Here is a 25,513-nt window from a genome sequence, read left to right as displayed (position 1 = left end):
CAGCTGCTGTCTCGTAAAGCAGCTACCGCAGCTCCTACAGCAGGGACCGATCGCTGTGTCCCCGCTGATTAACCCCTGAAAAGCCGTGTTCAATAGTGATCACGGCTTTTTATGGGTTAAGCTACAATCGCCAGCCTGCTACGCGATAGCGGGTGGCTATGGCAACCGGACACCAAACAATGAGTAGCGGACAGCTCTAATACACTGCACTGTAGTGCAGTGTATTAGAATAGCGATCAGGGCCTCCTGCCCTCATGTCCCCTAGTGGGACAAAGCAATAAAGTAAAAAAAATAGTTAAAAAAAAGATGTGTAAAAATAAGAAAATAAAAGTTTTAAAAGTAATAAAAGTAAAAATCCCCCCTTTTCCCTTATGGCTATGTTCACACGGAGTATTTTGCTGAGTTTTTTGACGCAGAAACCGCGTCGCAAAACTCGGCAAAAACGGCCCGAAAACAGCAGTAAAACTGCCTCGCGGGAAAAAGAAGCGACATGCCCTATCTTCGGGCGTTTCCGCCTCTGACCTCTCATTGAAGTCAATGGGAGGCAGAGAGAGCGTATTTCGCGAAAATCGCAGAGAAAATCAGCGTGCAGGGAGAGGAAAATCTGCCTCAAACTTCCAAACTGAATTTTGAGGCAGATATTCCTCCTGCAAAATACTCCGTGTGAACATAGCCTATCAGTCCTTTATTATTAATAAAAATCTATAAACAAACAAAAATAAAATATACATAATTGATATCGCTGCGTCCGTAACGGCCTGAACTACAAAATGATTTCGTTATTTATCCCGCGCGGTGAACGCCGTAAAGGAAAATAAGAATAAACCGTACCAGAATCACAATTGTTTGGTCACTTCACCTCCCAAAAAATGGAATAAAAAGAGATAAAAAAGTCGCATGTACCTGATGAAAACTACAGTTCGTTACGCAAAAAATAAGTCCTCGCACGGTTTTCTTGATGGAAAAATAAAAACATTATGGCTCTTAGAATAAGGTAACACAAAAAGTGAATGATTTTTTACAAAATGCCATAAGACATAAAAAAAACTATAAACATCTGGTATCGCCGTAATCGTATCGCCCCGCAGAATAAAGTGAATGTGTCATTTATAGCGCACAGTGCACACTGTAAAAAAAAAAATAGAATAAAAAAACAAATTGCTGTTTTTTAGTCACCACGCCACTTAAAAATAGAATAAAAACGTATCCAAAAGTCGAATGCACCCCAAGAAAACTGCAATGAATTCCTCAAGCGGTCTAGTTTTCAAGTTTTCCACTGTCTTGGCACCACAAGACCTCTTCAAACCGGACATGGTGCCTAATAAAAAGGAAACCTCAAAATCCACTAGGCGCTCCTTTGCTTCTGAGGCCGCTCCTTCAGTCCATTACCACACTAGGGCCACATGTGGGATATTTCTCAAAACTGCAGAATCTAGGCAATAATTATTGAGTTGCGTTTCTCTGATAAATCCTTTTGTGTTATAAAAAAAATGGTATAAAGAGGATTTTCTGGCAAAAAAAAAAAAATGTAAACTTCACCTCTACTTTGCTCTAGATTCCTGTGAAACACCTAAAGGGTTCATAAACTTTCTAAATGCTGTTGTGAATACTTTGAGGGGTCTAGTTTCTGAAATGGGGTGTTTCATAGGGGTTTCTAATATATAGGTCCCTCAAAGCAACTTCAGAACTGAACTAGAACCTAAAAAAATAAATAAATTAGGAAATACTTCGCTTCTTACATTATACTGATAATGAGCCGTGCCCACCCCGAGATGACCCCAGTTTTGACCGTTTGTATAAACGGAGACCCCTATTAGACCGTTTCAGTGCACGGTTTTCCCAAGCATTCACCCCCGAGAAGTGTATTTCTATTGATGAGTCCTTGGTAGATTTTAAAGGGAGGGTTCAATTCCGCGAGTACCTGCCGGGTAAAAAGGCAAGGTATGGCGTGAAGATGTATGAGCTGTGCGAGAGTGAATCAGGGTATACCTACAAATTTAGGATATATGAAGGGAAGGACAGCAGTATTCAGCCCCCAGAATGCCCCCCCCCCTTTACTGGGAGTCAATGCAAAAATTGTGTGGGATTTGGTGCACCCACTGCTGGACCAGGTTTACCACCTCTACCTGGATAATTTTTATACCGGCGTCCCACTCTTCGACTGCCTCGCTTCCAGTCCTGTGGCATGTGGCACTGCTAGAAGAAATCTGAGAGGCCTCCCTAAGACTCTGGAGGGCAAACAAGAAGGGGTGAGCGCAGGGCACATTCTAGAAGCAACATATTGTGTTGCAAGTACAAGGACAAGAGAGATGTCACACCAGTACCCATGTACCTGTACGGGGTACCAGTACAGAGACCCCCAAACCAGACTGCATCCTGGGCTACAATAGGTACAAGGGAGGGGTGGACTTGTCAGATCAAGTCCTGAAGCCCTACAGCGCCATGCGGTGTGGTATAAGAAGCTGGCCGTGCACATCATACAGATGGCATTGTACAATGTGTACGTGCTACGTCGATGTGCAAGCCAGATGGGAACTTTCCTGGAATTTCAAGAGGTGGTTATCAAGAACCTAATCTTTAGGGACCAGGAAGGGGGGGGCACCCAGTACTTCTGGAAGCGAGGCCACATGCATCGTACAAAGGCAAAACTTTCCAGGAGAAGTTTTACAAACTGGCAAGAAGGGAAAAAGTCAAAAGAGGTGCAAAGCCTGCTATAAGAGGGCGATAAGGGAGGACACAATATATCAATGTAACGCGTGTCCAGAAAAACCAGAGCTCTGTATGAAAGAGTGTTTTAAAATTTATCATACATCCCTTGATTTATAATTTACCCCAATTTTACTTACCCTGATGTACTCCGCACAGCTTATCCCCCCTTATCTTTCCCTTCTGAGCCCTGCTGCGTGCCCAGGCAGCTAATAACAGCCACATTGAGGGTTGCCATACCCGGGAGAACCCACATTACAGTTTATGGGGTGTAGGTCTCCAGTCAAAATGCTCACTACACCTCTAGATGAATGCCTTAAGGGTGTAGTTTTTAAAACGGGGTCACTTATTGCGGGTTTCTACTGTACTGGGGCTTCTGCATACATGACTTCGCACCAGAAAATCCCCAGTAGGCCAAATGGTGGTCCTTTCGTTCTGAGCCCTCCTATGGGCCCAAACGGCAGTTTATCACCACAAATGGGGTATTGCTGCACTAAGGACAAATTGGGCAACAAAATGTAGTATTTTATTTTTTGTAAAAATACGAATTTTTGAGCTAAAACGACATATTATTGGGAAAAAAATAATTTTGTTTTAATTCCCAGCCCAATTCAAATAAGTTCTGTGAAGAAACTATGGTGTCTAAATGGTCACAACACCCATAAATGAATTCCTTTATGGGTGTAGTTTCCAAAATGGGGTCACTTCTGGTGGATTTCCATTGCTTTGATACCTCTGGGGCTCTGCAAATGCGACATGGCACCCGAAAACCAAACCAGCAAAATCTGCACTCCAAAGAACACACAGCGCTACTTCACTTCTGAGGCCTCCCATGGGCCCAAACGGCAGTTTATCGCCACAAATGGGGTATTGCTGCACTCAGGAGAAATTGGGCAACAAAATGGGGTATTTTGTTCCCTGTGAAAATAAGAAATTTTGATAAAAAATGACATCTTATTGGAAAAAATGTCATTTTTTTCATTTCACAGCCCAATTCAAATAGGTGCTGTGAAAAAACTGTGCGGTCAAAATTGTAACAACAACCATATTTGAATTCCTTGAGGGGTGTAGTTTCCAAAATGGGGTCACTATTGGGGGATTCCTACTGTTTTGGCACCTCAACACCTCTTCAAACCTGGCATGCTGCCTAAAATATATTCTAATAAAAAAGAGGCCTCAGAATGCACTAGGTGCTTCTTTGCTTCTGGGGCTTGTGTTTTAGTCCACGAGCGCACTAGAGACACATGTGGGACATTTCTAAAAACTGCAGAATCTGGACAATACATATTTAGTAGTGTTTCTCTGGTAAAACCTTCTGTGTTACAGAAAATTTTTTGAATAAAATTGAAATTCAGCAAGAAAAATTAAATTTGCAAATTTCACCTCCACTTTGCTTTAATTCTTGTGAAATGCCTGAAGGGTTAAAAAACTTTCTAAATGCGGTTTTGAATACTTTGAGGGGTCTAGTTTTTAAAATGGGGTGTTTTATCAGGGTTTCTAATACATAGGCCCCTCAAAGCCTCTTCAGAACTGAAGAAGTACCTTAAAAAAAAGGCTTTTGAAATTTTCTTAAAAATATGAGAAATTGCTGTTTATGTTCTAAGCCTTGTAACGTCCAAGAAAAATAAAAGAATGTTCAAAAAACGATGCCAATCTAAAGTAGACATATGGGAAATGTAAACTAGTAACTATTTTGGGTGGTATAACCGTCTGTTTTACAAGCAGATGCATTTAAATTATGAAAAATGCTATTTTTTCCACATTTTCACTACATTTTGCAATTTTTCACCAATAAACACTGAATATATCGACCAAATTTTACCACGAACATGAAGCCCAATGTGTCACGAGAAAACATTCTCAGAATCGCTTGGATAGGTTTAAGCATTCCGACGTTATTACCACATAAAGGGAAATATGTCAGATTTGAAAAATGGGCTCTGAGCCTTAACCCCTTGAGTACCCAGCTCATTTTGGCCTTGAGGACCAGACCCATTTTTTCAAATCTGACATGTGTCACTTTATGTGGTAATAACTCCGGAATGCTTTTACCTATCCAATTGATTCTGAGATTGTTTTCTCGTGACATATTGTACTTTAGGTTAGTGAAAAAATTTTGTCGATAAATTTATTGCTTATTTGTGAAAAACACCAAAATTTAGAGAAAATATGAAGAAATTATGATTTTTCACATTTTAAATCTATCTGCTTGTAAAACAGATAGTAATACCACACAAAATAGTTACTATTTCACATTTCCCATATGTCTACTTTATGTTTGCATCGTTTTTTGAACATCCTTTTATTTTTCTACGACGTTACAAGGCTTAGAACTTTAGCAGCAATTTCTCAAATTTTCAAGAAAATTTCAAAAGGCTATTTTTACAGGGGCCAATTCAGTTCTGAAGTGGTTTTGAGTGCCCTATATATTAGAAACCCCCATTAAACACCCCATTTTGAAAACTGCACCCCTCAAAGTATTCAAAACAGCATTCAGAAAGTGTTTCAACCCTTTAGGCGTCTTACAGGAATTGAAGGAAAGTAGAGCTGAAATTTGAAAATTTCATTTTATTTTACAAAATTCATTTGTAATACATTTTTTTCTGTACCACAGAAGGTTTTACCTGAGAAACGCAACTCAATATTTATTGCCCAGATTCTGCAGTTTTTAGAAATATCCCACATGTGGCCCTAGTGTGATAATGGACTGAAACACAGGCCTCAGAAGCAAAGGAGCACCTAGTGGATTTTGGGGCCTGCTTTTTTTAGAATATATTTTAGGCACTATGTCAGGTTTGAAAAGGTCTTGTGGTGTCAAAACAGTGGAAACACCCAAAAGTGACCCTATTTTTTAAACTACACCCCTCAGGGAATTTATCTAGGGGTATAGTTAGCATTTTGACCCCACTGGTATTTTGCTATGTTTATTGGAGTTAGTCTGTGAAAATGAAAATCTACTTTTTTTCTGGAAAAACGTAGAAATTTCGAATTTTTGCAAGGAATAAAGGACAAAAAGCACCCTAACATTTGTAAAGCAATTTCTCCCGATTACGGCAATACCCAATATGTGGTAATAAACTGTTGTTTGGACCCACAGCAGGGCTCAGAAGGGAAGGAACGCCATTTGTATTTTGGAGTGCTGATTTTACTGGAATGGTTACTGGGTGCCGTGTTATGTTTGCAATGCCCTGGAGGGACCTAAACAGTGGAAACCCCCCAAAAGTGACCCCATTTTGGAAACTATACCCCTCAAGGAATTTTTCTAGTGGTATAGTTAGCATTTTGACCCCACAGGTTTTTCGCTGCATTTATTGGAATTAGTCTGTGAAGATGAAAATATACTTTTTTTTCTGAAAAACGTAGAAATTTCGAATTTTTGCAAGGAATAAAGGACAAAAAGCACCCCAACATTTGTAAAGCAATTTCTCCCGATTACGGCAATACCCCATATGTGGTAATAAACTGTTGTTTGGACCCACAGCAGGGCTCAGAAGGGAAGGAACGCCATTTGGATTTTGGAGTGCTGATTTTACTGGAATGGTTTTCGTTGCCGTGTTATGTTTGCAATGCCCTGGAGGGACCTAAACAGTGGAAACCCTCCAAAAGTGACCCCATTTTGGAAACTATACCCCTCAAGGAATTTTTCTAGCGGTATAGTTAGCATTTTGACCCCACAGCTTTTTCGCTGCATTTATTGAAATTAGTCTGTGAAGATGAAAATATACTTTTTTTCTGAAAAAACATAGAATTTTCACATTTTTACAAGGAAAAAGGGAGAAAAAGCACCCCAACATTTGTAAAGCAATTTCTCCTGATTACGGAAATACCCCATATGTGGTCATAAACTTCTGCTCAGAAGGGAAGGAGCACCATTTGGATTTTGGAGCGCAGATTTTGCTGGAATGGTTTTCAGGCGCCATGTTGCATTTGAAGAGCCCCTGAGGTATTAGTACAGTGGAAACCCCCAAGAAGTGACCCCATTTTGGAAACTACACCCATTGAGGATTTTGTTTTAGGGGTGTAGTGAGCATTTGGACTCCACAGATGTTTCATAGAAGTCATAAACATTGGGCAGTGAAAGTGAAAAATTGAATTTTTTCCAATAAAAAGTTGATTAAGCCCCAAACTTTTCATTTATACAAGGGGCAATAGGAGAAAGAGCACTGCTCAATTTGTTACCCATTTTCTCTTGATTACAGCAATACCCCATATGTGGCTGTAAACTGCTATATGGGCACATGGCAAGGGTCAGAAAGGAGGGAGCACCATTTGGTTTTTGATCACAGATTCTGCTGGAATATTTTTCAGGCATCATATTGTGTTTTCAGAGCCCATGAGGTACCAATATAGAGGAAACTCACAAGATGTGACCCAATTAAGAAAACGACACCGCTCAAGGTATTCATCTAGTGGTATAGTGAGACATTTTACTTTTCAGATTAGGAATTAAAACAAAATTGGTAGAATTTTAATTTTAATTTATTTTACAAACGCGTGGGTTTGATGAAACATTTTGGGGATGTATCAAGCACCAATGAGAAAAAAAAGAACTCACAATTCATTCTTTTTTTTTTCCTGTGTTCATTGATACCCTATATAGGACTTTTTTGTATTGAGGCACACGGTGAGGCCCGGAAGTGAAGGTGTACCATGAGGCTCTTCAAGGCCTAGTTTTTGCTTGGGTGATTTTGGGCCACCATGGTGGTATTCATCTAGGGGTATAATGATTTTTTGTTTTGTTTTATATATCCAATTGGTGCACAAGTGGACAATTTTTAAATGAAGGTGACATAAAATTTAAGATGAAGTTTATATGGACATCCTGAAAATGGCATGAAAAAAATTAGTAGTCCACTGAAAAATGGTAAATTCTGAAACATTCTTTCATGCAAAGCCCTGGTTTGGAGGGGCAAGTGCTGCATTGATATATTGTATCCTTTCGGATACCCCTCTTCACGCACACGCGACATCGTTTTTGTGGATGGCTCTTTTTTTTCGTTGGGGGGACTTCACTGGGGAAGTGCTGGCCAGGGACAATTCTATTTGCCTCACTTCCTGAAGCCCTGCTACTCGCTCCTTCCTCTTGGTCTATAAAAATTAATTTTTTAATTACTTTTTCAAGGTACTCGAGGTACCTAGAACGATTGCCAGCACTTCGGTACAAAATAAAAGAATTGAGGAGGGCCATTTCAATTAAATATACGGACAGTTTTTGTACCATACTTTCGTCTTTCGCATGGCACAGTATGGCTTCATTAGTTGATCTCCCAAATCCACCCCTCCCATATGCTTGTTGTAGGCCTGTATGCATACAGGCTTTGAAACAGTGGTGCTTGTTCCACGCACTGAAACTGGGCTTGTGGTGTTGCCATGCATGGTGGAGAGCATGAGGACCTCTTTTTTGTCCCTGAATTTTACCAGGAGCACATTTTCATCATATCGTGCCCTGGTTTCGCCAACTGACAGTTTCTCAGCAAGAAAAGGCTTTGGGAGGTATTTTAGATTCCTGCGAGCAGTGCCACAGGCCATTGTTTTCCTTTCAACAAGGCACTTAAAAAGCGGAACGCTGGTATAGAAGTTGTCGAGGTATAGGTGGTACCCCTTATCCATCAGAGGATGCAGCAGGTCCCACACTATTTTACCGTTTGTGCCAAGAACTGGGGGGCACTCTGGGGGACTAATCTGTTTGTCTTTCCCCTCGTACACACGAAAGGAGTGTGTGTATCCAGACTGGCTCTCGGACAGTTTATATATTTTTATGCCATATCTGGCTCTTTTGTTTGGCAAGTATTGTCGGAAATGAAGCCGTCCTTTGAAATGGACTAAAGATTCATCAATGGCTATGTTTTTTTCAGGAACATAAACTTCTGCAAAAACCAAATTAAAATATGTGATGATGGGCCTAATTTTGAACAGCCTATCAAAATTTGGATGATCTGGGGGGGGGGCACTGCTCATTGTCAGCAAAGTGCAAAAACTTTAAAAGGGCCTCAAAACGTTTTCGCGGCATCACAGCACGGAATACAGGTGTATCGTACAAAATATCTGTGGACCAATACGATTTGATGGTTGGCTTTTTTACAAGGCCCATGTGGAGCAAGAGCCCCCAGAAGGTTGCAATTTCATTTGCATTGGTTGGGTGCCAAGCTTGGGTTCTGGCATAATGGGATGTCGGATTTTTGCCTAAGAATTGTTGTGCATATAAATTTGTTTGCACAACCATTAGGTCAACTAAAGTATCCGAAAAAAAACATTTCAAAAAATCTATTTCCTGAAAGTCAGTTGGATTTATTTTTATGCCAGGGGCAGAGGTAAACGCAGGAATTTCAGGTGTGTAAGAGGTAGGCGGTAGCCATATGGGGTCACTGGTGCTGGGCTCATTCGGATCACTAGCCCTGCTTTGTTTCTGAGGGGGTTCCTCATCATCACTGGAGGAGGATAACACAAACTCAGATCCACCCTCACTGGCGCTTTCTGTATCTGTATCTGAACATAAAATGGCATATGCCTCCTCCACGCTAAATAGACGAGACATTACGGGTGTGTAATAACACTGCACTAACCCTGACGTGCAAAACTAAATTCCTGAACAGTATTGGCAAGGAAACTGTGACGTGCAAAAGTAGCACACAAAATTACTACTAAATTACTAAAACTTTTTTTGTATTTTTTTTTTTTTGTTTTTTTATATTTTTTTTATGAAGTACTAAAGGATAGGGCAGTAAAGAGGGCTGATGGGCACTAAAGGGGGCTAATATACTGATGGGCACTAAAGAAAAGTATTATATAGGTTTGATTGTTACTAGGGAGGACTGATGGGCACTATAATGAGCAGCAAAGGGGGCTGGTGGGCACTAAAATGGCTGGTGGGCACTAAAATGGCTGGTGGGCACTAAAGATGGCTGGTGGGCACTGGAGAGGGCTGGTGGGCACTGGAGAGGGCTGCTGGGCCCTAATGGGCACTAAAGAATATTATTAGTTATATTCTGAGGGATGATGGGCACTATAAAGGGCAGATGGGAACTATAAAGGGCAGATGGGCACTATAAAGGGCAGATGGGCACTAAAAACGGCAGATGGGCACTAAAAACGCTGTTTTTCCACTGTTTTTCAACTGTATTTCTGTCACTCTCCGATCTCCTCACAGTTCTCACAGAAATGAGGAGATCAGAGACGCTGACAGGAGCTTTCTCCGGTTTCCTACGTCATAGATAGCTGTCATTGGTCAGTCTCTAAAGACTGACCAATCACAGCAATCGCCGACATCGGGGCATGCAGATCTGTCCCCAGCACGGCAACAGAGGCGGTCAGCTATCACTGACAGCTGCCGCCATGTCGCTATCACTTTGTGATTTCACATAGTGACAGTTTGATCTTTCGACGTAATAGTACGGCGAAGGTACGCTGGCATATGCGGCCAGCGACGTACTATTACGGTGAAGGTACGCAAGGGGTTAAAGAGGCTCTGTCACCAGATTTTGCAGCCCCTATCTGCTATTGCAGCAGATAGGCGCTGCAATGTAGATTACAGTAACGTTTTTATTTTTTTTAAAAAACGAGCATTTTTGGCCAAGTTATGACCATTTTTGTAGTTATGCAAATGAGGCTTGCAAAAGTCCAAGTGGGTGTGTTTAAAAGTAAAAGTCCAAGTGGGCGTGTATTATGTGCGTACATCGGGGCGTGTTTACTACTTTTACTAGCTGGCCGTTCTGATGAGAAGTATCATCCACTTCTCTTCAGAACGCCCAGCTTCTGGCAGTGCAGACACAGCGTGTTCTCAAGAGATCACGCTGTGTCGTCACTCACAGGTCCTGCATCGTGTCAGACGAGCGGGGACACAGCACCAGAGGCTACAGTTGATTCTGCAGCAGCATCGGCGTTTGCAGGTAAGTAGCTACATCGACTTACCTGCTAACGCCGATGCTGCTGCAGAATCAACTGAAGCCTCTGGTGCCGATGTGTCCTCGCTCGTCTGACACGATGCAGGACCTGTGAGTGACGTCACAGATCTGCACTGCCTGAAGCTGGGCGTTCTGAAGAGAAGTGGATGATACTTCTATACACAACGCCCAGCTAGTAAAAGTATTAAAAACGCCCCGATGTACGCACATAATACACGCCCACTTGGACTTTTGCAAGCCTCATTTGCATAAATATGAAAATGGTCTTAACTTGGCCAAAAATGCTCGTTTTTAAAAAATAAAAACGTTACTGTAATCTACATTGCAGCGCCTATCTGCTGCAATAGCAGATAGGGGCTGCAAAATCTGGTGACAGAGCCTCTTTAAGGCCCAAACTAGGCTGCATCCTTAAGGGGTTAAAGTTTTAGCCCTGTGCCAAATTAAAAGCAAATTGTTGTTCTATTACTCTTCCAACCTACATGTATTTGGTCATGTTTTTCCTCAGAACACATTGGGCTTCCAAAATTGTGTAAAAATTAATAAGATTTATATGTAACTTTTTTTTTTCTTTAAATATAGAAGGAAAAATTGTAAAAAAAAAAAAAAATCACCACTGGGTAAATACATCTAAATACATATTTGGCAACTTCTGCAATACCAAATGTGTGCATTTCTTACAGGCTGGGCGCATGGTGGAGCTCACAATTGGCTCAACTGCAATTGCAAACCGCCTTTTGGAGAGCAAATTTTCCAAAGCTCTCCAATTATAGATGTAGTGAAGTGCCAGAACACCGTGAACACCCACAAAATGACTAGAGTAAGGGTCTTTTTACAATATGGGACGTAAAAACGAGCGCCGATCAGCGAGACAGCTTGTTGATCGGCGCTCGTTTGCTCCTTTCACAAGGAGCTGATCAGTAAAGTATGGGGACAATGGATCATTACGACGATTGATTGTCCCCATGCAATTCCTTCATGTGGGCAGCAGAAGGATATCCGCTGCCGACAACAATAATATTTATTGCTGCATAAACAATATGATCAGTCGATAAATGAGCTTCATCGGCTGATGGTTGGGAAATGATCGGGAACGAGCATTCATATGAATGCTCATTTGCCCGATCCTTGGGCCGTGTAAAAGGGCATTAAAATGTCTGCAGCATGTGGATGAGATTTATAAAATCTCATCTACTTGCCTTGCACTCTAATCCGCTGTAGTCCTTACCTGCGTAAATCCGCAGGTAAAATCTGCAGCGACTCCGCCACATAGAAAATCACCCAAAAGCTGGGGCTACATGGTGACTTTGGCCACGACACAGGTCGCACAGCCATAGATCGCTATGCCCATAGTCTACACTGCGAGTAACGAAAGCCAACGTGATCGTATTCTGACCTGCAAGTAACTGCGACACGACAGTTTGGTTTTCTTGCAACTGTCACGTCGCGTCATTGAACATCGCAACACAACCACACCGACTTATAATACTTGCAATGTAGGCTACGGGACATAGCAAAGTCTTGGGCATGTGACTTGTGTCGCGGCCAAAGTTACCGTGTAGCCCAAGCCTGAAACTGTACAATGCATCAATATATATGATACGAGATAGATAGAAATAATAATAATCTTTATTTCTGCATTTAGATATATAAAAATAGAATTATCATGATCCATCTAAACACGGATTTGTGTCATACAAATAAAGATTATTACTATCTCATATATAGTGTAGTTTTAGGCTATGTTCACACGGAGTATTTTGGGGGAGGAATATCTGCCTCAAAGTTCCAAACGGAATTTTGAGGCAGATATTCCTCCCCCAAAATACTCCGTGTGAACAGCAATTATCGCGCCGGTTTTCGCCCGCGGCCATTGAGCGCCGCGGGCATAAAACAGCGAGATATACGCTTTCTCCTGCCTCCCATTGAAGTCAATGGGAGGTCGGAGGCGGAAGCGCCCGAAGATAGGGCATGTCGCTTCTTTTTCCCGCGAGGCAGTTTTACTGCTCGCGAGAAAAAGACGCCGACGCCTCCCATTGAAATCAATGGGAGGCGTTCTCGGGCCGTTTCTGCCGAGTTTTGCGACGCGGTTTCCGCGTCAAAAAACTCGGCAAAAGACCCCGTGTGAACATAGCCTTAAGCTGGGGCTACACGGACAATTTGGCCACGACACTGGTTGCATGGCCAAAAAACGTTTTGTCCCGTAGTCTACATCGCAAGTATAATTGCCGCGACGCGACCACATTGACTGTCATTACTTGCAACGTAGGCTATGGGACACAGAGATCTTTGGCCGGGTGACCTGTGTCGCGAGCCAAAGTCTCTGTGTAGCAGACGGATAGAAAAACATATTTATTTAATGTTTGTTACATTATTCTTCTCCCCCTCTGGCAGCCTGGCTAAGGCAAGTTCACATCGGTGTTGTGTTATTCCGTTGTTCTGCTCCGTCAATTGAGCAGAACAAGGGAAAGCAACGGTTTCGTTGCACGACGCACACCACTAGTGGCCGACGGAACCTATTGACTTTAATTAGATTCCGTCATGGTGTCCGTGGTTTTACCAGAGACAATAGCGCAGCATGCTGCACCATTGTCTCCGGTAATCTCGGCCAGATCTGGAAAAGTTTGTTATGTACTAACAAACTTTTCTGTGATCACTGTGACAGGCTGTCACAACGATCACTTGCCCGGAGACCATGCTGGTTGGTCTTCGGGTGAAGTTCCGTGATACAACTGTATCATGGAGCTAAATGCTGCGGGGGAGCAGCAAACAGCGTGAATCTGCAAGACAGTCTGGAACATCCTTAGGCCTTATTCACACGACAGGGTCCGAGTGTCGGCCGATAAAATCGGCCGTTTTTCCCGTCCAGTTTGCATCCGTTCCGGGCATATCTGGACAGTGACATCAGGGGCAACTCCTGAAGTGGACTCCCCATGTGGCCGGTGATTCCACTTCAGGAAAAGCCCCTGTCGTGTGTCCATTTATGGACACTGAACGTTACTGGCTTCTCCTGGTGTGGAATCCACGGTCACTGAGGGTTCGGGGATTCCGCTTCAGGAGTTGCCCCTGATGTCACTGCCCATATATGGACAGAGGCATCAAGCGCTCTGTAAAGGAGCGGAATCCCCGAACACACAGGGATTCCGCTCCTTCACGGAGCTAAAGTGGGGCTAGCACATAGCAGAGTAGGGAGATACCTCCCTGCTCTGCTATAGTGGCGTAGCTACAGCAGTAGCAGCCGCTGCTAGCGGCGCCATCGGCCATGGGAGGTGTCGCCGGGCCAGGGCGCTTTTAAAACAAGCAGGGGAAGGGAGCCAGCGCAGCGCCCCCTTCCACCTGGTGTATACCCCGGCCCTGCCACACTGTACCCCTGTATAAGGGCACCCCCACATTGTAGAAACTTACCTGCAGCATACAGCGCTTCGTCAGAATGGCATAAACTCCTCCTCCTCAAATGCACTCTGCGCTGTGAGGAGAGAGCAAGCGACGGTAGACACGGCCATCACTCGAGACACATTCCAGTGATGGCCGTGTATTACCCGGCCCCATAGACTTCTACGGGAGCCGGGCGGCCGGGTGAACGGCCGAAAATATGGCATGTCCCATTTTTTGACGCCGGGGTTACTCGGCCCGTCAAAAAATCGGTCGTGTGAATAGCCCCATTAGGGGTATATTGTTCCTACTGCGGCCGTGTAACGGCCGTTTTATGACCGCCCGTCAACCGGACGGGAAAACCTGTCATGTGAATAAGGGCTAACAGAGTCAATTGGGACCACCCGGACGTTTATAGTCTATGGGTGGTCCTCAAGTGGTAATCTTCATATATAAACAAGAATGTTTTCATCCACTTACAGGAAAAATCTTAAAGAGGCTCTGTCACCATATTATAAACTCCTACATATTCTGATCGGTGCTGTAATGTAGATAACAGTGGTTTTTATTTTGAAAAACGATCATTTTTGAGCAAGTTATGAGCAATTTTAGATTTATGCTAATACGTTTCTTAATGACCAACTGGGCGTTGTACAGAGGAGTGTATGACGCTGACCAATCAGTGACCAATCAGCGTCATACACTTCTCATTGTTCCAGCACATTGTTACAGCGTGATTGTGCAGTGGAAGAAGCTGGGCTGGAACAATGAGAAGTGTATGACGCTGATTGGTCACTGAGAGCGTCATCAAAAATGTTGCCCATAGCAACCAATCAGATTGCTTTTCTTTTCTATTTTCAATAGGCATTCTGAAAAATAAAAGCTACAAGCTGATTGGTTGCTATGGGCAACTGCTTCATATTTTCCTCGCACTTGTTTTGATAAATTGCCAACCATCTGTAAATTTACGGGTGTTTTTTTCTGCTGTCCATAGTGTCCGGCAGAAAAAAAAAACAGTCAGTTTTTTCCCCGAAAGTTTGCACTATGCATGCACTAAATTGATGACAGAAGCGGTGGCCAGGGCATGCAGAGTGGATGGGTTCACGGCCATGACTCCTGGGGACCAGTCACGAGATGTAGTGGCGTCACAAACAACACTAGAAGGCAGAGAGCGGTCTTAGTGGTGGTTGGGGTGGAGTCCGCTGGACGGCCTTCTGCCTTCTAGTGTAGTGGCGTAACATGCGATGTCACTGACGCGGTGAAGAGGGGCGGGTGGAGAGTAATAAATTTAGATTCCACTGGACTTCTGTCATATACCCAAGTTTCAGGCATCCCATTGGTCCAGTGTACTCAACGTCCGCACCATTTACTCTTTATTTCTGCCTTAATGCTCGCCCCATTTACTCCTTGTTAAGCCTTAATGCACACGAGCCACGGCGAATGGACAGTGACCACCCTGATGGTATATACTCGGTTGATAGGGGTTATATACAGGGATGCTGGGGGGATTAAATACAGAGTTGATAGGGTAATATACAGGGATGACGATCATCCCCGTATATTACACCATCAACACTGTGGGCACTGTCCATTCGCTGAGGCACGTGGCCATTGAGGCTAAACAGGGAGTAAATGGGGCGAACATTAAGGCAGTAATAAAGAGTAAATGGGACGGGCATTGAGGACACTGGACCAATGGGATGCCTGAAACACAGGTAAATGGTAGAAGTCCTGCAGAAGCTGAATATGCGGTGCAGAGTACTTGAGTGACTGAGTCTATGAGTCTGACAGACAGACTCACCAGTCACAGTCCCGCTTGTAGCTTTCAGGTGCTAGCTACATTAGCGCAGGAAAGCTACAAAGGGGGGAGGTGATTGGCGAGTCTCAGGTTTGTAATGTGTTCGTAAAAATGTTGGTCTGTCTTGTGATTTTTAGCACAGTTGTCCAGAAATTACTGAAGTGGAGGTTGGCATATATTTTAAAGGGATCTGTCACCTCGCCAAACACTTATAGAAGGAAGCTGCTCTGCCGATCAGCAGTTGTCACTGGATAGTGTCATTTAAAAATTCTACATATTTTGTGCATCATACGGATAAAAATTATATTTTTATTTTGCTCTGTCAGAAACTTTCTATTAGGCCTTGTTCACACAGTGCAGATGATTTTGACAGTATTTTAAAAAGAAAAAACCAGGAACGGAAGTTAAACAGAAAAAAAATCTGTAACGGAAGGCCTAATAGGTCTGCTCTCCTGGACCCAATTCTGCTATAGTTTTAAAGAAAATGAATGCAAAATATGCAAATCAGCACTGTGTGAACAAGGCCTTATTGTACTGTTGCACAATAAATAGACAAGTTTCTGACAGAATATACAATTTTTTTATAAAAAATTTTGTCACACAGCTTGAGGAATTTTAAGGGGAAACTGAAGCAGCTGCCCATAGGAACCAATCAAAGATCGCCTATCATTTTCTAAACTGCACTTGGAAAAATGAGAGAAGGGCTCTGATTGGTTGCTATGGGCAACTGCTCAAGTGTTGCTTTGCATTGACTTGTAAACATCTCCCCAAAACGCTCAGATTTATTTTTTTACATGAACCCCTAAAGGACTTGACGGTAGCAGCTAGTGACGCTCCTACATACACAATTTCATTTTCTAGCCGTCAGTCACAAGTGAAGCAGGAGCCCATTACTCTCCAAAGTCTCTCAACATGAATTACACAGTTTCTGCTATTTTAGTACACATCAAAGCTTCTAAAATGACCACATAGATTCTTACACAACACATAAACCAACCAACAGCGATTTCAAGCGGGAAGCAAAACCTGCTAGCTGACAACTAACCTGATGCTTTCCGGGAAGCTCTGCACAGCGACGGGAGCAGCACAGGGCGGGGCAAACGAAATATACAGAGGAGTGTAGGGAAATGTAGTTGTGCAAATCGATATCTTACCCAGTCATTGTCACTAGTAAACGCTCATATAAACTACAAATTCCAAGTAACTCAGCGCACTTTTTAAACACCACAGCTTTATTTATATTACCCTGTGTTTTCTACATCGGCAGAATACGTTCAAAGTACTACATTCAAAATAAATTAGACAACTTTATCACAAAAGAACATCATGCGTATCACAAAAGAACATCATGCGTAAAGCGAGATATCGTAAACATTTCCATGGGCCTAATTTCTAATACAAATCACATTCATAAATAAACGTCACGTCTTGATAACGTTCACGTTAACAAATCATAGTCAAAACCTTATAGTTTTCTATATGTGTAAAAATACATTTGTATGTTGTAACATTAGCCAAGTGTTAATAAAGTTTATTCTATACAAGTAGGCGCAGACGGGCGGGACCTATGAACGTAGAATGTGCGCATGCTCGATAGTTGCCCAGCCTGCGAATCCACCCTTTGATCCCAAATGTTATAATTCCTACTGGCTCGGTGACACCACCCCTCAAGTATTAGCCCCGCCTTCCGCTAACGTCGCCCGTTCGCTGCGTCATTGTGTCGGTGTCGCGCTCGTTCACTCGCTGATAGGAGAAGGACGGGGATACGCACGTATATATTGTCTAATTACTGTACCAATGTAATGCTTTTATTTCCAGTTGTGTTGTTGTTGAATGGATGGAGCGAATAAGAAGTAATGCGTTTATATGTGCGATGTGGCCATGCATGCTTTACATTCCCATCCCGTCTTTCCTCCTGCATTGTCAGTCATAGGTGTGCCATGATGGGTTTGCTTGATTTCTGGCAGTGGAAATCTATATATATATATGTTTGGACTGTTTGCATGTATATAGGGCGTGTATGTATGTGTAATATATATATATATTTGTGTTCTCTATGGAGAGATGTTGGCTTCTATTGATTTGTTGCAGTATCTGATCTGTATTGCTCATCATGATTACTGTAGGCCTCTCTACATGAACCGATTGACCAGTTTGATTTTCGTGAATAACATTTGCTGGACTATTTATCTGTCATCCATTACTTTCTTTTTAGAGAGCCGTTTTCTTCTCAATTATTTTTTAGAGTGAAATTGCTCCATGTAAATGGGTGTTAGCTCTTGGGTTGAGGTAGAGAGCAGGATAATTTATTTCAGTCGGACAATTGATTTTATTAATGAATCTTGCCCCGCCTTAAAGGGAACCTGTCACTAGATTTTAGGGTGCTTTGCTACCTGCATATTATACTGCTGGGGGATATCATTCTAAACATGCCTCTCTTCAAATTGTCCGTTTTAGCATTTTGTATAAAAATCTGTAACACGGCATGTGCTGTATGAAAATCGCCAGAGGGTCCTCAGATGCGTCCAGGTGTATCGACCTTGGCTTCATCTGAGCACTGAGCATGTGCAGGAAGCCATTGGACTCCTCCAGACTCTTCTCTGGTATTTTACATGACATTATAACTTCTTTTTAGAAAAAAATAAATGCTAAGAGACAGTTTGGAGATGGGCATGTTTAGGGTTCAATTCCCCAGCAGTATAACATGCTGGTGGTTAAGTGCCCTAAAATTTAGTGCCAGGATTAATTTAACCTAGGATCTCTTAAAGAGACTCTGTCACCACATTATAAGTGCCCTATCTCCTATATAAGGAGATGGGCGCTGTAATGTAGGCGACAGTAATGCTTTTTTATTTAAAAAAACGATCTATTTTCACAAAGTTAGGAGCGATTTTGGTTTATGCTAATGAGTTTCTTAATGCCCAAGTGGGCGTATTTTTACTTTCGACCAAGTGGGCGTTGTACAGAGTGTATGACGCTGACCAATCGGCATCATGCACTCCTCTCCATTCATTTACACAGCAGAATCGCGTTCTTACTATAACATGATCTGCAGCCACATACACAGCGATCCTGCTGTGCGGGTGAGACCTTACATAAATGCAAATGACCGACACCTTATCTGCATGTCATGTGGGGGTAAAGGTCAGAATATCTTAATCTCTGAACCCTGATTGTTAAACATTGCATAGCCTTAATAAATGTCTCGCCGTTCTCCCTCTATCGTGTGACGCATGGTTAGTGACAAGAGGATTCAGAGTTAGGACAGGATAAAGAGGCTGTAACACTTGAGTTATTTTCCATAGAGTTAGGCCTTGTTCACACAGTGCAGATTTGCTGCTGATTTTACATGCGTTTTTAAGCCAAAACCAGAATTGGATACAGGAGAGCTGACCTAGAAGACATTCCTTCATATATTGTATTTAGGTTCCGTTCCAGGTTTTGGCTTAAAGGATACGTGCAAAACCTGTGTGTGAACAAGGATTTAGGCGGGATTTACATGACTGGGTCCCGCCCGAGCCCGAGTGTCGGCCGGTAAAATCGGCCATTTTGCCCGGCCGGTTTGCATAAAGTTTTGCATCCGGGTCGGGCAGATCTGGACAGTGACATCAGCGGCAACTCCTGAAGGGGAATCCCCATGTGTTCGGGGATTCTGCTTCAGGAGTTTCCCCTGATGTCACTGTCCAGATATGGACAGAGACATCAAGCGCTCTGTCCAGGAGCGGAATCCCCGAACACACGGGGATTCCGCTCCTTCAGGGAGCTAAAATGGAGCTAGCACATAGCAGAGCGGGGAGATACCTCCCCTCTCTGCTATAGTGGCGTCGCTACAGTAGTAGCAGCTGCTAGCGGCGCCATGGAAGGTGTCGCCGGGCCAGGGCGCTTTTAACAAGCAGGGGAAGGGAGCCAGCGCAGTGCTCCCTTCCACCTGCTGTACACCCCGGCCCTGCCACACAGTGTACAGCGTAGCCATTTGTCCGAATGGCATCAACTCCTCCTCCTCACATGCACTCTGCGCTAGGAGGAGGAGATAGAGCGCAAGCCACGGAAAACCCGGCCATCACTCGGGACACATTCCGGTGATGGCCGTGTATTACCCGGCCCCATAGACTTCTATTTGGAGCCGGGTACCCGGCCGAAAATAGAGCATGTCCTATTTTTTGACGGCCGATTTTCCCGGCCGTCAAAAAATCGGTTGTGTGAATAGCCCCATTAGGGGTCTATTATTCCTAATGCAGCCGGGTGCCGGCCGATTTATGAACGGCCGGCACCCGGACGGGAAACCCTGTCGTGTGAATGAGGCCTTAGACAGAAATCCTTATTTAAGGAGTTACTATGTCTCCAATTCTAATAGAGTCCCTATAAATAGTAAGTGCTGTGTTGTGAGGGGGGCTGTGTAAATAGGGGGGCTGCAATTTGCGTAAGACTAGTCATGGCACAAAGGGCTATTTACACCTCTTGCCAGCCTTGCCCTTACTACATATATCATTCTTTGGTCATCCCCTCCTTGTAGACTATAATTTGTCAGCTTGTTGTATTTACTGGTCTGCTCATGTATTCTCAAGCATCCATGTGTTCTCTAAATGCAGTATTTGCCAGCAACATGGCCGAAACCGGCGGACATCAGTCGAGAGATATTTCCTCTTCATCGGTTGGAGAGAAGGGCGGCAGCTGTGCAGGTAAACTTCTGATCAATCTACTCATATATTAGTGACATGAGCTTTTCTTCATCTATATATACACATGCATGCAGATGTATCGCGTTGCTCGGACACTCCTTATGACTCAGTGGTGAGGTTGCGATGTGTTTCTTAACTGATGGATTCCTAGAATGTAATATATTCTAATTATTTGCTTTAAAAATGTACTTGCTGCTTTAGTGGGATGAAGCATAAATGAATACTTTTAGGCTCTGTTCACTTCTGCGTTATGCAGTTTCCATCAGGGGTTCCAGTAGTTTTGATGGCAGGAATAATGCAGTCTGCGGCACTATTCTTGCCGTAAAAAAAATGGGAATAAGTTTACCTGTTAGTTTATTATTTGCTACCCTCCCCACCCTCCTGTAAAATGTGAGAATTCCCATATAACCCCTTTAATTCTTAAAGGGAAGTTGTCACAAGTTGTTTCCCTATATAAAATAAATAAAGGTGTACTGGTCCTCTCGACAGTGCAAGGGTTATCTCATTGTTTTTTTGGAATTGCTGAATAGGGGAGATTTGATTCTGAATATCTTTCCTCCTGCCTATGCAAATTATGCTGGAAGGAGCAGAGAAGCGTGCCAGGGGATGCTTTTCAATTAATTGCGAGATAAGCAGGCTTGCTTATTTGTCATGTGATCGGTTATGAAGCATCACATGTCCGGTGCCGACACTTTCTATTTTGCGGATTCCTTCAAGCATAATTTATGCTGCTGTATAAGGGCAGATCTCCCCTATACAGCAATTTGTAAAAGAGGTAACCCTTCCACGGTCTAGATAACCTATACCACCCCAATTTATTTATTTATTTGGGAAACATTTGGCGACCGGTCTAGGGATCAGCTGTCCCCTATGCAGGAATTTACTAAATAAGAAGTGACTTTTGCAATTCTGCACGAGTGAATTAAACATCTTAGTATGTTTGTCATGGTGACATGTTGTTTTTAAAGGGGTTTTAAAATTGAGATTAGAAAAAAGGGTCTACTTGTTTTTGTTTTGTTTTTTTAGAAAAAACTCTCTTGTCCATAGGCTGTGTCTGGTATTACAGCTCAATTTCAGTTACTTGAGAAGTGTTTCTGGGGAAAACAGCTGTACCCTATTTCTGATCTCCGACAACCCTGTTAAGGGTTCTTTCACATATCTGTGCCTAAATGGGAATAGATCTTGTTTTCCCTCTAGGATTCTTTTCTCGGTTTTGGCAAAAAATCATGCCAATGAGGCCCCAACAAAAAATACACTTCTGTGAATCATCCTCTAGAATAACTTTAAACCCATTGGCTATATATGAGCCACTGTGCTATTTTATAGTTTAAGAAATGTATCGTTAATTTGTCACAAAACTATACATTTACATGCTAGACAAAATTTCTAAAATTGGTGCTTATGTCATCTTTGTTGCCACTTCTCAATTTTGCCTAAATATAAAGATAAGGCATAATTCACACAACCGCTTCCGTTTTGTGAACTGCAAAACACGAAACCTAGTGGTTTCCATGTGCCGTTTGTTAGGTTTTTTTTGCTGACCCATACACCAGAATTGATAAGACTGACCGCAAACGCGGACAAGAGTAGGACATGTTCTATAATCTTGCGAAATCTACACACAGATCGGCCAATAAAAACGGATGTGTGCATGGCCCCAGATAAATAAATGATTCTGTGTGCTATCCACAAAAGAAAAGAAAATGGAAAGGACACTGAAGAAAACAGTCGTGTGCATGTGCCCTAACTGCACCTATTAACAGTGAAGAACGTCTGTCATCTTTTGCATTCCTAACGTTTTCTTGTTCTATATTCTCTAGGCAGTACTCGGTTAAATGGCAACTTTTTTTAGTAGTTTTGTAGTGGTTTTTTATTTAATTTTTTATTTTAAAGAGGCTCTGTCACCAGTTTATAAGTGCCCCATCTCCTACCTAATCTGATTGGCGCAGTAATGTAGATAACAGTGGTTTTTATTTTGAAAAACAATCATTTTTGAGCAAGTTATGAACCATTTTAGATTTATGCTAATTAGTTCTTAATGACCAAATGGCGGTTTTTAACTTTTTACCAAGTGCGCGTTGTAAAGAGAAGTGTATCACGCTGACCAATCCGTGTCATACACTTATCTTCATTCATGCCCAGCTTGCTTCACTGCACAGCGTGATCTCGCGAGATCACACTATTACGGGACTTTCTCCCACATGTCCTTATCCGGAGCGATGGAAGAGTCAACAGACATCGCCTCCAGCCATGCCAGGACGTTTATCCGAATCTTCAGTGGCTGGAAGCGATATCTGTTCAGTCTTCCATGGCTCAGATGAAGAACCTGTGGGAGGAAGTCCCTTCACAGCGTGATCTCGGCGGTCACGCTGTGCAGTGAAACCAGGTGGGCATGAATGAAGAGAAGTGTATAACACTGATTAGTCAGCATCATACCCTTCTCTTTACAACGCCCACTTGGTAAAAAGTTAAACGCCCAGTTGGTCATTAAGAATGAATTAGCATAAATTGTTCATAACTTGCTCAAAAATTATTGTTTTTCAAAATAAAAACCATGGTTCTCTACATTACAGCGCCTATCTGATTAAGGTAGGAGATGGGGCTCTTATAAACTGGTGACAGAGCCTCTAAGCGTAAATGAGTCTAATTCTATATTCCCACGAGTGTCCAATTTTCGTGTGTGAAAAAAACGCAGCATATTTCTTGCATTTCATGTCCTGTGTACCATCGGTGTGCTTTGCGTGTGGCATGCATTTTTCACGTCCATGCAAGCACTTTTCTTTTTAAATTTCTCTGCATTTGATGTGTGAAACATGGACAGCACACGGATGAGGATTATGCTAGTCTGAATTGGCCCTAAGGGGTTTTCTGCCCCTAAATAAGTGTATAGGATGGAGCTTGTAGATTAGTGAGGGCTTTGACCAATCACATTCACTATTGCGCAGTGAGCTTTAGAACAGTCAGCATTTAGAGAAGCTGTTAAATCATATTGTTCTAGGCGGGCTGAACAGTAGCAGAACCCCTAATAAATATTCATGAGCAGTCATGAGATTACTGGGGTTTTCCAATGCATACATTTTATGGCCTATCCAATCGGATCCCTTACCGATGTTTAGAACTTGGATGCTAACTGTGAAACTGGGTCAGAAAACCTCTTTAATAAAAAAATAAAAAAACCCTGCTAAAATCCAGGAGGATCACAATGTAAAATTCTAAAAAATAATTTTTAATAAAAGTTATACATTTTATTAAAAAAATGTAGTTCTGACAGATGTTTTTTGATGTCAGGCTGTTTTTTTACACAATGTTGAGGCTTTATATATTATTAGGCCAATGACATTTATTCCCTGACAGGATCTTGTCCTGTTTTTGAGGCTAAATAGACGGCTCCCACACGGAACAGCAATGTGGGCGTCTTAATAAGGCCTAATACTCTGTTAAGAACATACTTGATAAATCTGAATTCTACACACAACACTGGTTATAAATATTACGTCATATTGTTAGAAAATTACTTTGTGCTGCCTGTACTGGTACTCTTATACCCATTTTTCACAGACTTCTAGGGGGAAGGAAATGGGGTCATAGTGGAGTTAAAGAGGCTCTGTCACCACGTTATAAGTGGCCTATCTTCTACATGATGTGATCGGCGCTGTAATGTAGATTACAGCAGTGTTTTTTTTATTTAGAAAAACGATCATTTTTGACAGAGTTATGACCTATTTTTGCTTTCCCCCCCCCCCACCACCTCAAAGTCTTCTTAACCTGAAGGTGCTCATTCCTGAGAACAGGCTGTCCCGGCCTGGTGGGCTATTAGGCAGCAGGCGTGCCTAAACTTGTTGCCAGAACTGTCCTTAGGAGGAAAGAATTGGTAATGGAGATCCCTAGTTAGGAAAACATGGGGGATAATGTTGGAGAGTCGATTCTCCAGCTAAAACTGATTTATTAACCCCTTCCCGCTCCTTGACGTACTATTACGTCATGGCAGCTGTATCGTTCGCGCTCCATGCCGTAATAGTACGTCTCGGGAGTAACGGCCGTTTCGGCCGTCCTCCCAACACATACAGGAGCTGTGACAGCTGCTGTCTTGTTCAGCAGCTGTCACAGCTCCTACAGCGGGGACCGATCGCTGTGTCCCCGCTGATTAACCCCTTAAAAGCCGCGTTCTATAGAGATCGCGGCTTTTTAGGGGTTAAGCTGCCATCGCCGGCCTGCTACGCGATAGCGGCCGGCGATGGTGACTATGGCAACCGGACACCAAACAATGGCGTCCGGCTATGCCATAGACGGAAGCCTAGTGGGTCCTGACAACGTCAGGACACACTATGCTTGCTGTCAGTGAGTAGCTGACAGTTCTAATACACTGCACTACGCATGTAGTGCAGTGTATTAGAATAGCGATCAGGGCCTCCTGCCCTCAAGTCCCCTAGTGGGACAAAGTAATAAAGTAAAAAGATGTGTAAAAATAGCTAGCTCCAATCCCTGCCATTAACCCCTTCGATGCAGCAATTGAAAGGGGTTAATTCAGAAGTGTCAGGATTCTGAATACACATGACGTCCAGGCTGGATGATCATGTGTATTCATTATCAGGACACTTCTGAATCTTTTCTGTGAGATTTCCAGCAAGGGAAACGAAATCTCGTTCACCTCCGTAATCTCGCGAGATTTCTTTTCCCTTGCTAGAAATCTCAAAGAAAAAATTCAGAAGTGTCAGGATTCTGAATACACATGACGTCCAAGCTGGATGGTCATGTGTATTCATTATCAGGACACTTGATTAACGTTAATCTCTGTTTATGTGGCTGCACATCGCTGCTGTGTAAATCAATGGAGAGGAGTGTATGATGCTGACTGGTCATTGATTGGTCCGCGTCATACACTTAAACACGCCCAGTTAAAATCACAATACACGCCCAGTTGGACATAACGGAAAAAAAAACGGCCAGTTGTCCATTTCAAACCTCATTTGCATATATATATATATATATATATATATATATATATATATATATATATATATAATAGCTCATAACTTGGCCAAAAATGAACGTTAAAAAAA

At 42.7% G+C, this 25,513-nt stretch overlaps 2 protein-coding genes across 5 annotated transcripts in view; one reads left to right on the top strand and one right to left on the bottom strand.

Annotated features, from left to right (window-relative positions):
- The window catches only part of ATL3 (atlastin GTPase 3), a 93,077-nt gene extending 76,177 nt beyond the window's left edge, over positions 1–16,900 (bottom strand). Inside the window, exon 1 of one of the 2 annotated variants that reach the window (XM_075837214.1) lies at positions 16,820–16,900. The gene's annotated coding sequence lies outside the window, so the exon portion shown is untranslated. Of the gene's footprint in view, positions 1–16,754; positions 16,790–16,819 lie in introns of those variants that run through there. The other variant, XM_075837213.1, reaches the window with a different exon arrangement.
- Positions 16,901–17,323: 423 nt separating this feature from the next.
- RTN3 (reticulon 3) overlaps positions 17,324–25,513 on the top strand; it is a 47,635-nt gene continuing 39,445 nt past the window's right edge. Inside the window, exons 1-2 of one of the 3 annotated variants that reach the window (XM_075837209.1) lie at positions 17,324–17,545; positions 20,364–20,453. In XM_075837209.1, the coding sequence (XP_075693324.1) occupies positions 17,353–17,545; positions 20,364–20,453 (283 nt within the window). In that variant the 5' untranslated portion in view covers positions 17,324–17,352. Of the gene's footprint in view, positions 17,574–20,363; positions 20,454–25,513 lie in introns of all 3 variants that reach the window. The other 2 variants (XM_075837211.1, XM_075837210.1) reach the window with 2 other exon arrangements.

Source organism: Rhinoderma darwinii, chromosome 9 (genome assembly GCF_050947455.1).
Source record: "Rhinoderma darwinii isolate aRhiDar2 chromosome 9, aRhiDar2.hap1, whole genome shotgun sequence".
In the NCBI taxonomy this organism is placed as follows: Eukaryota; Metazoa; Chordata; class Amphibia; order Anura; family Rhinodermatidae; genus Rhinoderma; species Rhinoderma darwinii.
This window is presented reverse-complemented; position numbering and strand designations above follow the sequence as displayed.